The sequence below is a fragment of the Amphiprion ocellaris genome, chromosome 3, assembly GCF_022539595.1.
Source record: "Amphiprion ocellaris isolate individual 3 ecotype Okinawa chromosome 3, ASM2253959v1, whole genome shotgun sequence".
NCBI lineage: Eukaryota > Metazoa > Chordata > Actinopteri > Pomacentridae > Amphiprion > Amphiprion ocellaris.
Window position 1 is genome coordinate 39228878 of NC_072768.1, and position 16372 is coordinate 39245249.

The window sequence follows — 16372 nt, forward strand, 5'->3', positions numbered from 1 at the left end:
GAGGCAGATTGGAGCATGTTCAGGCCAGTTAGACAGCACTTCCTGATCCATAGCAAATTGTCAAAATCCCACCAGCAGCCATTTCCACACCTTCAAATTTTTGTGGAGCGTTTTGACAGCTTTTGATCACCCATGCCTGGTTTACATCCCGGGGCTACCCCATTTGAGATTATAGCTTTTGAAAATGTCCAAAAATGGTCCAAAATCATGCAAAATATGACACATAATTCAAAATGGCCGACTTCCTGTTGAGTTTTGGGCATGGGTGCCATCGACTTTTTTCTGCGTCTTAACATGTTACATATGTGTACCTAATTTCATAGCTGAAGGTGACACGTACTGGCCGTAGTTCCTGTTTGAAATTTTCTAGGTGGCACTATTGAGCCATTTTGGGTCACATCTATGCAGTTCCCCTAAATTGTCAAATTTCCTACATTTCCCATAATGCACCTCAGCTTCTTTTCTCTCAACCTGCACTAACTTAGCTTCATAACTCACCTCCAGCATGAAACACCCAGATGGCTTCATTCCAACATGAGCAGAGTTCGTCCTCAGTCACACCATGAATAATTCAGCGACTGGAGCTTCACTCAGCTCCACTCCTGACTGGATTTATGAGGGAAAACCTCTGGATTTTCCCTTTAACTCCTCAGATTAAGGATTACTGTGACAGCGGTGGAGCAGAAGCCAACATGTTGCACCTCAGCTGCCTGTTTAAGTGTCACTAAGTGGGACCACATATCACCAGCACAGGATGCTCATGAATTCTGCAGACAGAGTACAATAGCTTTTTATCCACTAATAGTCAATACTGGATGATGTTTTGCAGCCGCCGTGTTTCAGCCGCTTCGCTGGGAGCAACAATTAGAAATGCTTTCAGAAGCACTCTGCAATCGTTCCCCTGCCGCTCCGTTAAACCCTTCGAGACCCAAAAGTTGATCTGAGGATGAGCAGCACTTTCTGGTAACTTTCTGAGCAGAGATTCAATAATTCAACCTCCTCAAGCCCCAACGTTCATGTCAGGGAGTGTTTTATTTACTGTAAGCTGGGTCTGGACTGGAAGCCAAGCAGAACAGATCGACTGTAGAATGGTTCATGGAATATCTTAGATGTGATTTTTTTTACTGCTCAGGAACAATGAAGCAGGAAAAACTTACAAAAGATAAGTGACTCTAGACGGGAAAAAGAAAATGTCAAGTAAGTGAGCTAGAGAGGTTAAAAAGCAGCGCAAAGAATATGGAAATATAACTCTAGAAATCCAAAGTTGTTTAAATCAATCCAACTGGACTTTAAGAAGGTTCCTTGAAGACGTTTCACCTCTCATCCAAGAGGCTTCTTCAGTTCTGGGGTCCCGCATCGTGAAGCTTTCGTTAAACTTCTAAAGCAGCCGTCATTTAACTAAAACCAGGACAGATTCAGCAGATTATTTCTCGCTTCAAATGCTTTCAGAAATACTTTTTGCTGAACTGTTTTTGTAATAAATGAGACAGTTTGTGACTGAACCGCCATGTTGGTGCGATGCTTCTACCGGACTGAAGGTCTGAAGGGCAGTCATGTGACCTCCTAGTGGCCCACTAGTGACCCGCCCACCAAGCGGCCCATAAACTAGTTTACAGGAAATTATATCTACATGAATGTGTAACGGTGAACATTTTTATATCATTCATCTTTAAAATACTCAAACAATGAACCTTTTATCAGCCGTTAAATTGCTCATTGTGAATCTTGTGATGTCAAAAAGCTGATTTTAGGGCTTCTAATCAGTTTCTGTTTTAGGATATTATCGCTCCAAAAAGTCCTAAATAACAATAAAGTGGCTTCGAAATCTATATCAGCTTGAAAAGTCGGACCTTCCAAACTCGCTGTCTGCACACCAGCGTTTAAAAAATATTTTAAAAAACATGAGCTGTGCATTATTTATGTTCCTAGAAAATACATTTTCCAATAGAAATGAATTTTTTTTATGTAAATCTCTCAGTAAAACAGTAAATAAACCACAAACTCTCAGCTTTTTATTTAACTAAAACACAGAAACCATAAAAACTATGTTTCGTTGGCACTTTTTTTAAACATAATACTCAGCATATTATTGGATTTTCACCTTTCTAAAGCTTCACATATGAGAGAATATTCATGAATTCTGCAGGAACTCAGGTGTTGCTGCTGATCTCATCATCTGAACCTCACCTGTTTCTCCTCATCCAATCAGCTCAGAGCTCATAAAGCCGCCTTCAGTCGCTGGTCTGCAGGTAATCTGAAGGCAGGTTTCCAGTTTCCTTCTTTCCTGCCTTGTTTACCTGCAGAACGTATCCTAAACCTCCACCTGTTGCTCGTTTTTTACTGCAGTCGAGGCTGAACTCTCGTCTAAAACTCTGAAATCCAGCCTCAGACGCCCACAGAGTTAACTGAAGCTGCAGACCAGCCGATGCTCTCAGACTGAACTCCATTCACACCATGAAATCCATCAGAAGCTCTGTCAGGTAGGAGCCCTTTCATTGTTGAATTTCTCTGCTTTACAGTTTAGTGTAACTTGAAGGGAAGAAACGCTAAAAAAGACATTAATTTCCCCTCATTACATGGATGGTTGCAGCCTAAAAATTCATATTCACTGATTTCAAGTTGCACATTGTTTTGTTGACATAATGATGTTGCTAGTTGCACCAACTTTACTATTGTGTGGTTTAAAAGAAAATGTATGTTATTAATGATCTAAAATGGCAGAAATTTGAGTTCAAGCTGTATACAATATTAAATTAATGCAACGTTTTGTCAATGCAACACATTAAAATAATTAATTGTAACTGGTGTTATAGATTTTTGTCAAATCTAACCGTGTTTTTTTTTTGTTTGATTATTTTTAAAGTGATGTAAATGGTTCTCTTGAATGACTTCTTAGATTCAAAGCACCAAAGGTGTGAAGATCCTACTGAAGCCCATTGATTTATTATTATACCTTCTTTGTCCGACAAAAAAAATGCGTTTTTGAGGCCCTAAAAATACTTGAAAATGTGAAAATTGGCACACCCATCAGGAAATGAAAATGAAATGGCTCAATAGCGCCCCTGGAAAATTTCAAACATTTTTTACGCCCAGTAATAAGGGGACTTAGATTTTTGACATTTGGTGCACATATGTAACTTGTCAAGATTCACAAAAATGTAACTGACATCCATCTAGAGTTGAAATGAATACAGAATTTAGGGAGCAGAACTCTCCAAGAACATGAATTATCCTCTAGAGAAGCCAAGAATGTCCAGTATTTGTTCCTTTCCAGCTGTTAAAAATCAGCATTATAACACTAATTTCCATAAACGTTAAAGAGGAAACCTTCCCTTCTATTCACCTTCTTCCTCCGGTGTTTGTCTTTTCCCATAATTCTCTCTGATTCCTGATACTAAACTGCAGAATGAGGACTTTTCTGGGGTTTTGAACAAAGGTCAGGATGAAGGAAAACAACCTCTGAAATCAGAGTCAGAATATAAATGCATTATTAGGATGTTTATACAGGAATATGAAGGAGATGGGATTCAGTTATAAAACACTCAAATCAGCATTTAATCTGATTTTTTTTGTTGTTGTTGTGTGTGCTTAAATTATCCTGTAAATGCAGCTTTAACTTTGATAGAACATTTTAGCCCAAACAATAAGGACTGAAGTCAGTTTCTATACACACCAACAACTTTCTAACCCCAACATCTCAGGTTCCGTTTTTTTTTTTAAAGGTATAACTGCAAAAACAATCACACAAAGGACTACTGTGACTCGTAAAATGTGGTTCTGCACAATCTAAAGGGGAAGGTGGTGACCTGACAGCTGACTGCAGGTGTTTCAGTGCAGAGAAGATCCGTCATCAGGCTAAACTGGTGTAAAATGGGAGCGTAGAAGCTGTAACTGTGCCCAGGTGTGAGCTGATATATGGTTAAAAAAAATCCTGCAGCAGCAAATCAGTCTAAAATACACTGTGGTCATCAAAATGACATGCAAGTTATTGAGATTTTTACACATTTTCAATTGATGCCAGACATATATAAACTGTACATTTCAAATACAGGTGTTGTTTCACCGTCTCAGATTTTTAGAGTTTAATTATTTTTTATTTTGGACTCAAAAATAAATATTCTGTCAACTATTTTTGGCTTAATTTGGAGAATTTCGTGTTTTCAGACCTGCTGATTTCTGCATTTTTACCTTCAAAAAAAGTGGGAAGCTGTTTTAAAGGTTCAGTGTATCCATGAATTTAACTTCAACAGTCATGAAATGTGGTGAGAACCCAGACAGAATAGTTTCCATCAGATCAGAATGATTGAATGGATCCAGCAGAAGACTTATTTCTAATTATTGGTCATTGTAAATGGGGGGGAAAGTGCAAAATTATCAAACCAAGGTTGGTCTAATGTCTCCATAAAGTTCCTGTAAGTGTATATATATGGATGGATCCATATTTCTACTAAAATACAGTCTTTTGTTGACATTTCACCAACTTTCTACATCAGGAGAAAAGTGGAAAGTTGAGATATTTTGACTTGAAACCAGTTTAAAACTATCAAAAACTGGCTAAAATGGCTCATAATAGTTGTAAGTGACTTAAAATACGTCTAAAATATCATAAAATTCTCCAAAAGTACTCAAAATGTGTCCAAAAATGACCAAATTAACAATAATGCATAATTATTTGTGTTTGACAATGGGGGAAAAAAAAGTAAATCAATGTTTAGTCCATAATGCTGTTGTGTCCCTATGCAGACGGATCCATATTTCTACTAAAATCCAGTCTTTGGTCCACATTTCACCAACTTTAGAGGCTCTAACATCAGTAGAATCTGATGTGTGGAAAGTTTGACCAGACAAGGTTCCAGTTGTTAGATGTTTAGACTATCAACCAAAATCCAGCAAAATTTGTTGGATTTTGGTTGATTTTTTTTGTGTGTGAATGTTCTTAAGAAACATTTTTAACATTTCTTTTTTTCCACCAAAAAACGTTCGAAGATTTCCCAAAAATATTGAAAATGTGGACATCAGAAGTTTCACTGTGAAAATACATTTTTTCCCCACATTTTCAAACTTTAAACTGAGTCAATTTTGACCCTCAGGACGACACGGGGGTTAAAAAAACCAACCTTTCTTCAGGTTAGAGCAACAACCTTAAACCGTCAGCGTACGTCTTCAGTTCTAGAATACAGATTAAATGTAAACCCAGGTTTTCATCCCTGAGAGTCGCGTGTTCAAACGTACATACATGAAACCATGCAGCTCCTTCAACCTGCTGCTGACCACCGAGCGTTTCTTCAAGTCGCTGTTTTATTCAGGGGCTCCTTCTGCCGCCCGGCTTCTTTCCCCCAGGGTTTGGCTTCATCTCGTTGAGTTTGGCTTCATCTCGTTGAGTTTGGCTTCATCTCGTTGAGTTCGGCGGTCGGCTGAGGGCTGCTGGGAGCTCAAAGTCTGCGGCGACGCTCTGATTTGCCAGCAGATGTGAAATATTCATGATCTCATCTGCATAAGTCAATATATTCTCCACACTTTGGTTCTAAAAATATGCTCTGACGCCTCCAAGACGGTGTTAAGATACTCAGACATCCAGGAATAAATGGATGGAAGACTCATCTGATGTCCGGGGATGTGTAGATTGATGGTGTTTTGCAGAATATACCTTCAGTGCTGCACAATGTCAGTCATTTTCAGGGTTTTTCCTCCTCAGAATGACCCTTTGAGGGTGAAGGAAGTGAGTCTGTTGCCTTATTGAACATAAATATGCATTTTCCTGCTATTCCTGACCTTTTGACCAACAAAAATATCTGGAACGCCTGAAATTCCTCCTCTTTTGTCTCAATTGTTATAATTTTAGCTCATGATTTTAGCTTTTTTTTTATGACTAAAACCTTTTTAAAAGGTGGGAAAATAGAACCCCAAACAACAAACATAAGCAGGTATCAGCATCATATTAGACATTAGGAACGCTAACTACCATAGCAGACCTTAAACACAGATAAATCAGGTTTTTTGCACGTGGTTACTGAGCAACAAATTCAACCTCTGCTGGTCTTCTTTGATAATGTGATCAGTGTTAAATTTGAGTTTATTGCTGCTGTAGAAGCTCAGAAATGTGAATGAGCTGCTGGTAGATTCCTCTGGAGGGTTAGTGGAGGTGGTCACTGTCTGAAATCTATAATGAGATCTGGTGTTTTTGATGTATTTGATGTGGGGACCTGCTGGGATTTTTTCCGTTCGTGGATTCTGTCTTGGCTTTATTTCATATTTTCCTCCATTTCCCTGTAGTCGGATGCCTTTGAACCATTTCACTCCACTTCCCTTAACAGCAGGTTGGAAACTTTTTATTCTGTAAGCTGCCGAACAGAATAGAATGGATGACTTTAATGGAATACCTGGTTCCTGATCGAAACATCATGATGCTGCCACCACCATGCTTCACATCATGATGCTGCCACCACCGTGCTACACATCATGATGCTGCCACCACCGTGCTTCACATCATGATGCTGCCACCACCGTGCTTCACATCATGATGCTGCCACCACCGTGCTTCACATCATGATGCTGCCACCACCGTGCTTCACATCATGATGCTGCCACCACCGTGCTTCACATCATGATGCTGCCACCACCGTGCTACACATCATGATGCTGCCACCACCGTGTTTCACATCATGATGCTGCCACCACCGTGCTTCACATCATGATGCTGCCACCACCGTGCTACACATCATGATGCTGCCACCACCGTGCTTCACATCATGATGCTGCCACCACCGTGCTTCACATCATGATGCTGCCACCACCGTGCTTCACATCATGATGCTGCCACCACCGTGCTTCACACCATGATGCTGCCACCACCGTGCTTCACATCATGATGCTGCCACCACCGTGCTTCACATCATGATGCTGCCTCCACCGTGCTTCACACCATGATGCTGCCACCACCGTGCTTCACACCATGATGCTGCCACCACCGTGCTTCACATCATGATGCTGCCACCACCATGCTACACATCATGATGCTGCCACCACCATGCTTCACATCATGATGCTGCCACCACCATGCTTCACATCATGATGCTGCCTCCACCATGCTTCATATCATGATGCTGCCACCACCATGCTTCACATCATGATGCTGCCTCCACCATGCTTCACATCATGATGCTGCCTCCACCGTGCTTCACAGTGGGGATGGTGTGTTTGTGATGATGTTCAGTGTTTGATGTCCATCAAACATATCATCTAGTCTGATGAACATAAAGCTCCATCCTGGTGTCCTCAGACCAAAGAACCTTCTTCTAGGTGTCTTCAGAGTCTCCACATGTCTTCTGGTGAACTCTAGTCCAGATTTAATTGGAGTTTTTTCCAACAGAGTCCTTCTCTTTGTCTCCATAAAGCTTTGACTGGTGAAGAACAGACAACAGTTGTTGGATGAACAGTCTAAAGCTGGAACTCCTTCAGAGAAGTCATAGGAGTCTTGGTGGCCTCCCTCTCTAGTCTCTTTCTTCTCTGTCTCAGTTTTTTCTAGTCAGATTTATTCATTTTCCATTTTCCTTCCATTTATTAATGATAGATTTAACGGGACTCCAGGAGATATTTGGTAAATGTTCTTGTCTCATCCTGACTGATGCTTTTCAACAACCTTCTCTCAGAGATTCTTGGAGTTTTTCTTTAGTCTTCATGGTGTAGTTCTATCCAGGAGTCCTGATCCACCAGTGACTGGACCTCCAGGTTCAGGGGTCTTTATACTACAGTCACTAAAATACATTCACTGTTACTAATTTGAGATTTCTAGCACCAATCATCACTTATTTAACATTTGATATTTCTAAATGAAGTTTTGGGCGTAGGTGCTGGGTGGTTCTAAGTGTTGCAGGCCGTGATGGAGGCCAAGTTAACAGCATCCTCAGCAGACCTATTGTCTCAGTAAGATAACTGTTAAGTGTCCATCAGATGGGCGGTGTTGGGTTTCAGATAAGAGGATGATTCGCTCCAATGACTTCATGACCACAGACGTTAAAGCAGTCGGTCTGATTCACCGGAGCAGCAGATCTTTGGTGATTTTGGCTCTACACTGAGAAAAAGAGGTGTTTTAAATGCTCAGTTTTCCTCCCATTACTGTCACAGACTCGGCGTTCTCAGCAATCTGGTCCGTTCAGTGGAAACGATAAACGCCGGGCTGGAAAAATGATCCATTAGTGTCATCTGGTTTACTTTCAGAGAGGCAGAATCAAGAAAGGAGCATTTTATGGAGCTTTTTTTAAGGGAAGACATGCTGAATAGTTGAACCAAGACGTGCTATTGTTGCATTTTCATGAGTTTTAAAGATTTTGCATCGTGAAAGCAATGAATTAGAGACAGTTGATGTTGATGAACTCAAAGGATGAAGTGAAGCAAAGAAAAAAAGTGTGATTTCTTTATTAAATCAGCACAAAGGAGGACACAAAGGTGCTGCCAGAGAAAATGTTTCTTCACCTTGGACAGATTGGGAAGAAAAAAGACAAAGTAAATAAAAAGCGGAACAAATGGAGCTGTTGTGTGTTGATTGAAGTTTCTCTGAATTCGTGTTCCATCAGAGCGTTGATGTCTTTTCAAGATGAATATTAACACAAGAAGCACTTTATAGCAGAATGAATGTTCTAAACGGATGTGAAACTGGCACTCATGTTCTATACAGGAAGGATAACGGGTTAATAAATGTGCAAACAAACATACTGGAGTCATTATCAACCAAGTTACAGCACAGGTATGGATAAAAATAATCCGTTAATCCTTTCCGTTTGTTGTTTGCACGAAAAACAAGACGGTTGCATGTGGAATATAGTGTTTGAAAAGGAAATAAAGGGCAGAAACTAGTAAATAAATGCAGTAGATTACATTTTTGAGGGTAATAATTTGACATAAGCACCTACATATAAATAAATAGTTATAAAAACTGATATTTACAGGGGAGAAGACAGTGATTTGGTCAGTTCTTGGAAGGCTTTTCTCAGCGATAGTGAAGACGGAGAGCTTTTCCACTTAGAGGATCGACAAATTTCATTAAATTTTAAAGATGAGCCTCTTAAAATAAATCAAACATGTTTGAGGGGAATATAATGAAGAGTTTTGCAAAAAAAGGGGAGGATTGTTGAGTGCTGCTTATGGCTCCAAAACAGGTGTGAACAATGGGTAAAAAGCAGGTGCTCTACAAGGACCAGGCCCGCGGATGAATAGAAATACAGAAAAAACTTGCTGAAGCAGTAACTGTGACTTGAACTGAAGCAAGAAAAGTCCGAGGCACTCTGTACTTACTCAATTAAAAGTCCTTTATTAGCTACATGGACACCACCAACATGTTTCGACACCAAGTCTTCGTCAGGGCAACATTTGTAAATGAACTGAACAGCAGGAAGTCTACTTTTAAAAAACACTTAACAGGAAGTCACATGATCGTGTGTGGTCATGTGACTCCACCCAAGTATTCATTCATGAAAGACAAATAAAATATAAACACTTTGGAATATTTTCACAGAGCAATAGGCAAGCATATCATCCATAATGCATAAATAAAGCTCATTATGTAACACTATATTTCAATAATAAACCATGATGCATCATGTTAACATATAGAAGAAAATAAATAATGAAAAAATTACTGACTGCAAGGCACTGTGTGTAGAATAGGAAACAGTGGCATGAAACAGTGAGTAAACCCTCATCATCAAAGACAATCATTCAGAACACATTAATATATTTACAGAAACGGAGAAAAGTCTATTTCTTCATTTAGTCCAGGGAACACAGTTGCTTTCAAAGAGTGGATCCAGAAGGTTTCCCTCTGCAATAATCTTTTCAACCTGTCACCCCCTCGGGGAGTGTTCTCAATAACTTCAATTGCCATGATTGTGAGTTCATTAATGTTTGTGTGGGTCATGTTCTTGAAATGTTTTGCAATCGGATATTCCATGTTTCCTTTACGGATAGCATATTTGTGTTCTGCAAAACGCTCTTTCAGTTTTCTTTTTGTGCGACCAATGTAAAAACACCCACAAACACAGTCCAGTCGGTATACCACATGTGTTGTATTACAGTTTGCAAAAGAACGACATTTAAAAGTGTAGGTGCATGTAGAGTCCATAAAATGTGTAGAACGATTGATCTGTGTGCAATGGACACATGCCCCACATCTGAAGGTGCCAATGGGTTTTTTGAAAAAAGTCTCAAGTTTTGATGCTGGCAAATAGTTTTTGACGATTTTGTCCTTGAGGGTGGGGGCTTTTTTAAAGGCAAACCTGGGGGGCTCAGAGAACAAGGGGCCCAGTGAAGGGTCACAAGCCAGTATGGACCAGTTTTTTGTAATGGCGTTTTTGATTTTGTATGCCATGTTGCTGTACTGTAAAGTACAGAAAATTCTGTTTTTTGTTTGTGATGGAGCTCGCTGTCTCCTTATGAGAAGATTTCTTCTGTCCAAAGTTTTTGCTCGTGTTAGAGCCCCACTCAGTGTCTTTGCTTTGTAGCCCCTTTGAACGAACCGCTGTTGCATTTCCGTAGCTTGGGTATTGAAGTCCGTTTGAGAGTTGCAGATGCGCTTGAGACGTTGAAATTGCCCAAATGGAATGTTTTCAATGAGACTCTTAGGGTGGAAGGATTCAGCATGTAAAACAGTATTTCGATCTGTACTTTTTCTGAACAGAGATGTGTGTATTGAGCCTTGTTCATCCAGTGATATTAGAAGGTCCAAGAAGTTTATTTCTTTGTTGCTGAATTCCAAACTGAGTTTGATGTTAGGATTAGTGCTGTTTAAATATTGATGAAATTCTTGAAGTTGTTCTGTTGTACCAGTAAAAATGAAGAAAAGGTCATCAATGTAACGACCATAGTATTTGATGAGCTGTTTGAAGGGGTTTTCAGTGCTGTGCACATACCTCTCTTCCCATAGCCCCAAAAATAATCCCGCATAGTTGGGGGCGTATGAAGCCCCCATGGCAGTCCCCTTGGTTTGTTGGTAGAGACGATCCTGGAATAGGAATATATTGTTATTGAGGGACCATTGGGTAAGAGAAACAACAAATTGTGTCGGAGGAGTCTCGGTGTTTGATCTTTTTTGTAAAAAATGTTCAAGGGCCTCTAGGCCTTCCTGGTGGTCAATATTTGAGTAAAGTGACTCAACATCCATGGTTGCTAAAATAGCATTTGGGGCTTGTTGCATTTCTTGAAGGTCCTTAAGTATATGTGTAGTATCTTGCAAATATGCTTTCAGTGACATTGTTAGGGGTTTGATAACAAAGTCTATATATTGAGAAGCTGGTTCTGTAATAGTGTCAATTCCGTTAATTATTGGTCTACCTGGGGGTGAATGAAGGTTTTTGTGTATTTTGGGAAGAAGATAAAAAGTTGCCAGTTTAGGGTTAGAGGGAGAGAGAAATTCAAATTCATTCTTATTAATCCACTTATTTTCCAGTGCAGGGTTCAAAATTGCAAAAAGGTCTCTTTTTATGTTCTCAGTGGGGTTCGATTTGAGTGGCACATAATACTGTCTATTGTTTAATTGTTTTTGGGCTTCCATGATGTAATCATTCTTACCCCATATTACTGTAGCTCCCCCTTTATCCGCTCTTCTCACCACGATGTCTTCTTCTTTTTTAAGCCACACCATAGCTCGTCTTTCACCTGAGCACAAATTTGACGTAGTTGCTGTGTTATTTTGTAGAATCAAGTTGACATCATGATCGACTTTCTTCATAAATGCGTTTAAGCATGAGTTGTTACTCAGTGGGAAGAAGGTTGATTTTCGTTTAAAGTAGGATAGGGGCTGTGAAGGGTCCGTGGATGAAGTGGTACAGGGCGAGGGGTGTGTGTGGTACCATGTTTTTAAATGTAGGTTGCGGTAGAATTTATAGAGCTCTATTCTAGTTTGAAAACTATTGGTTATGTGAGTAGGTGCAAAAGATAATCCCCTTGATAGGAGTTTTTGACAGTCTGGTGGGAGAGGAACATTAGATATATTGATTACCGTTTGTGGTGGTGGTGGTAATTTTGATGGGGCTGTCGAGGTCTCAGCTGTCGTTTTCCTCCTCCCCCGTCTGCCCCGCCGTGTTTTCTTCCTGCGCCACTGTGAGGTGTCCGGGTTTTGTCTAAAAAATGAGAAGAACCAGCCAGACTTGTGTCAGAGCGGTCCTCGTCCTCACTTGTGGTGCTGCCCGGTAAGCTGAATGAGACTGTACGGCCGCGTCTCGGTGGTCCCCGGGTGTGCCGGCGCTGCCAAGAATAGATGGCTCCTTCATCATAATCTTTTTTGTCTCTTTGAAACTTATTCATTTTTGTACTTGTGATGGTCTTTGTCAGCTCACGTATGTCGTCGTTTATTTTACTTACAGTGATAGCTGCTTCCTCCTTCTGTTGTTGTGTCACGTTGACAAGTGACAACTTCCGTTTTACTTCCGGTATCTTCTGTTTGATTTCTTCTCTTTGATTTTTTGCCTCATCAATCAGTAATAGCATCAGGTCAAAAGAGCATTTATTTAGTACGGACTCCCATTTTTGTTTAAATTCAAGGTTATCTTGTCCAAAGGATGGAAATTTATTTATCCGGAGCCCACGAGGTATGATGTTCTGCCGCCAGTAGTCGGATAGCGTTATTGCATGTAACTCCAGTTTCTTTTCTTTCTCAAGAAGTCTTTTAAGTTCATTGTAAGAAGGTAGTTCAGGTGAGCCTGGGTTTTCCATGCAGAATAAAGAGTCTTGTACAATAATATTGCGTCCTTCCTCTTGGGTAAAAAATAATGTGTTCTTAGATGGCTGTGTCATCTTGTGACTCACTGTTTCATGCCACTGTTTCCTATTCTACACACAGTGCCTTGCAGTCAGTAATTTTTTCATTATTTATTTTCTTCTATATGTTAACATGATGCATCATGGTTTATTATTGAAATATAGTGTTACATAATGAGCTTTATTTATGCATTATGGATGATATGCTTGCCTATTGCTCTGTGAAAATATTCCAAAGTGTTTATATTTTATTTGTCTTTCATGAATGAATACTTGGGTGGAGTCACATGACCACACACGATCATGTGACTTCCTGTTAAGTGTTTTTTAAAAGTAGACTTCCTGCTGTTCAGTTCATTTACAAATGTTGCCCTGACGAAGACTTGGTGTCGAAACATGTTGGTGGTGTCCATGTAGCTAATAAAGGACTTTTAATTGAGTAAGTACAGAGTGCCTCGGACTTTTCTTGCTTCAGTTCAAGTCACAGTTACTGCTTCAGCAAGTTTTTTCTGTATTTCTATAATGAAGAGTTTGTTTGGCCCAGAGGGAGCCAGTCAGCCAGATGGCTTCCATTTTAGAAGCAGAAAAACCAAAAATGCTCACAAAGGTTCATTTTAACGGAGTCGTTAATTGCATTCAGTTTAAACCACCACCGTACCTTACATCATAATGCTGCCACCACCATGTTTCACACCATGATGCTGCCACCACCATGCTTCATCATGATGCTGCCACCACCGTGCTTCACATCATGATGCTGCCACCACCATGCTTCATCATGATGCTGCCACCACCGTGCTTCATCATGATGCTGCCACCACCGTGCTTCACACCATGATGCTGCCACCACCGTGCTTCACATCATGATGCTGCCACCACCATGCTTCATCATGATGCTGCCACCACCGTGCTTCATCATGATGCTGCCACCACCATGCTTCACACCATGATGCTGCCACCACCATGCTTCACACCATGATGCTGCCACCACCATGCTTCACACCATGATGCTGCCACCACCGTGCTTCATCATGATGCTGCCACCACCGTGCTTCACACCATGATGCTGCCACCACCATGCTTCATCATGATGCTGCCACCACCGTGCTTCATCATGATGCTGCCACCACCGTGCTTCATCATGATGCTGCCACCACCATGCTTCACACCATGATGCTGCCACCACTGTGCTTCACATCATGATGCTGCCACCACCATGCTTCACATCATGATGCTGCCACCACCGTGCTTCACATCATGATGCTGCCACCACCGTGCTTCATCATGATGCTGCCACCACCGTGCTTCATCATGATGCTGCCACCACCGTGCTTCACATCATGATGCTGTCACCACCGTGCTTCATCATGATGCTGCCACCACCATGCTTCACATCATGATGCTGCCACCACCGTGCTTCACATCATGATGCTGCCACCACCGTGCTTCATCATGATGCTGCCACCACCGTGCTTCACATCATGATGCTGCCACCACCGTGCTTCACATCATGATGCTGCCTCCACCATGCTTCACATCATGATGCTGCCACCACCATGCTTCACATCATGATACTGCCACCACCGTGCTTCACATCATAGTATTTTCTTGTTCTATAGTTTTGTTTTGTTTTTTAATTTTTTTTTTTTACAAATTATGAAGCGTTACTTGAACTTTACTGATTCAGAAACATGGCTATTGCCTTCTTGAGTGCACATCTTTCTGAGCATTCAGGTTTTGATGCATTTTAGTGTTACTGCATGTTATGTCAGCGCATTAGCTCATGTTTCTGTAGTGTGTTTTTCTACCCGGCGATCACAAACAAGTCGGTAACTCACTGCCGGCTGACAGGAAGGAGAGAATAGATGTGGATAGTGGTGCCATTAGCATGCTGAAGCAATTACAGCCGGAGTGTGTGCACATGTTTGTGTGGTGGTGATGCTTGGGTGGGATCCCATTGGTGATGATGCGGTTGCAGACTAAGTGACCTCGTTTGCCGCCCTTTCAACTAAGTGCTTCTTACTGCGGGGATGATCCCAGCTCTTCCTCCCCCTCCTCTTCCTCGCTGTTTTTTCCTTGTTTTCTCTGAGATCAAACACGATGCGGAGGGAGTACAGTCTCCATTTAGATGAGCTGGTGGAAATGGGACAGCGTTTTAAAGCGGTAATGAGCAGCCGGCGTTCGTTCATTCAGACGCTCCCGAACACACAAAAAAAGCTAATTAGCTTTTGGTTCTGCTGGTTCTTGAGGTTAATTATGATTCTTACTCAAGCAACCAAGTTGACCATGAACACTTACACAGCCGGTGGGACCGTTGAAGAATTAGTTACAGCAACATTATCACACACACACTCGGAAAATCAGTCGACTTAAATCCACTGTGTAGACCCAGCTTTACGTCAAATTAACACCACATTTATCTGGGAAATAGAAAATTAGTTTTAAGTTTGAAAACTAGGGATGTCCAGATCAAGTTTTTTGTTTTTAATTCAACCAGAAGCATTTAATAATATCAAATATCTGTCAATATTGTGTCCCAATCTGCTACTATTTTCCTATATAATCTTGTTAAGATCAATACAACTCTTCCAAACTATTTAATTTTAATTTAGCCAGAAAGGAAAAATCTGTAAAACAAAACTTTGATTTTTAAACACAGTGGCATTAAAATATGGTTGAATACTTTAACGTTCAGTAAAATAGCAACAAATATTTGTAAAATAATAACATTTTTACCTGATTTCAATAAATAGTAAAACTAATTAAGTTTATATATAAATATATGGATCCATATTTCTACTAAAATACAGTCTTTGGTCTACATTTCACCAACTTTTGAGGCTCTAACATCAGTAGAATCTGATGTGTGGAAAGTTTGACAAGATTCCAGTTTTTAGATGTTTTGAAAAAAAAATCTTCAAAATAACTTAAAAATGATCTAAAAAGGCTTGAAACTTGTCAAAAATGATTCAATATTTGTCCAAAGTTAGACAAATATTGTCCAAAGTGAGTTGAAACCTGCCCAGAATTACTTAAAATTGTCCAAAATGACAAACATGTTTAATTATTGGACCTTAAAAATGAAAAAAAGTTCAAAATTATCATACAAGGCTAGTATTGTGTCCCCATGAAGTTTCTGTAAGTGTATATATATGAATGGATCCATATTTCTTCTAAAATACTGACTTTGGTCGACATTTCACCAAAGGTTATTTAAATTTTGTCTGAAATTCCAAGAAATTTGTCCAAAATGTGTCAAAATTGGTCCAAAATAAGTTAAATATGATCCAAAATGACTTGAAATTTGTCTGAAATGATCACAAAGTGTCAAAAAGAGATGTAACACTTGTCCTAGAAGACTCAAAATTTGTTTAAAGTTAGATAAAGATGGTCTAAAATAGCTCAAAATTGTCCAAAATGACAGTATTGGATGATTATTGGTTATTGAAAATGGAAAAATGTGCACAATTTCAAATCCAGGCTGGCATTGTGTCCCCATAAAGTTCCTGTAAGTGTATAGCTATGGATGGATCCATATTTCTACTAAAAACCAGTCTTTGGTCGACATTTCACCAACATTTGAGGCTCTAACATCAGTAGAATCTGATGTGAGGAAGGTTTG

The 16372-nt window shown here is 40.1% G+C and overlaps 1 protein-coding gene across 6 annotated transcripts; it reads right to left on the reverse strand.

Moving 5' to 3' along the window:
* Positions 1-9284: 9284 nt before the first annotated feature.
* On the reverse strand, positions 9285-12783 carry LOC111570753 (uncharacterized). Of its 6 annotated transcripts, XM_023273707.3 has the most exons (4): positions 11993-12783; positions 11563-11649; positions 10905-10996; positions 9285-10809 (listed from the first exon to the last, which is right to left on the reverse strand). In XM_023273707.3, exons 2-4 carry the CDS (start codon positions 11565-11567, stop codon positions 9734-9736), a joined length of 1173 nt encoding a protein of 390 aa, XP_023129475.2. In that variant the 5' UTR covers positions 11568-11649; positions 11993-12783; the 3' UTR covers positions 9285-9733. The 6 variants fall into 6 exon arrangements, with proteins under 6 accessions (XP_023129475.2, XP_023129453.3, XP_023129461.2 ...); XM_023273685.3 differs by lacking the exon at positions 11563-11649; XM_023273693.3 differs by having other exon boundaries at positions 9285-10996.
* Positions 12784-16372: the final 3589 nt, after the last annotated feature.

Bases quoted from the DNA above. Each gene is read 5' to 3' on its own strand.
- LOC111570753 (XM_023273685.3), bottom strand. From the start codon at position 12,705: ATGGAAAACCCAGGCTCACCTGAACTACCTTCTTACAATGAACTTAAA. The intron at 10,997-11,992 runs GTAATCAATATA...TTCCTATTCCAG, and splicing joins TACCACCACCACCACAAACG to GATCGTCTCTACCAACAAAC. The intron at 10,810-10,904 runs GTATGTGCACAG...CTGGTACAACAG, and splicing joins TTGGGGCTATGGGAAGAGAG to AACAACTTCAAGAATTTCAT.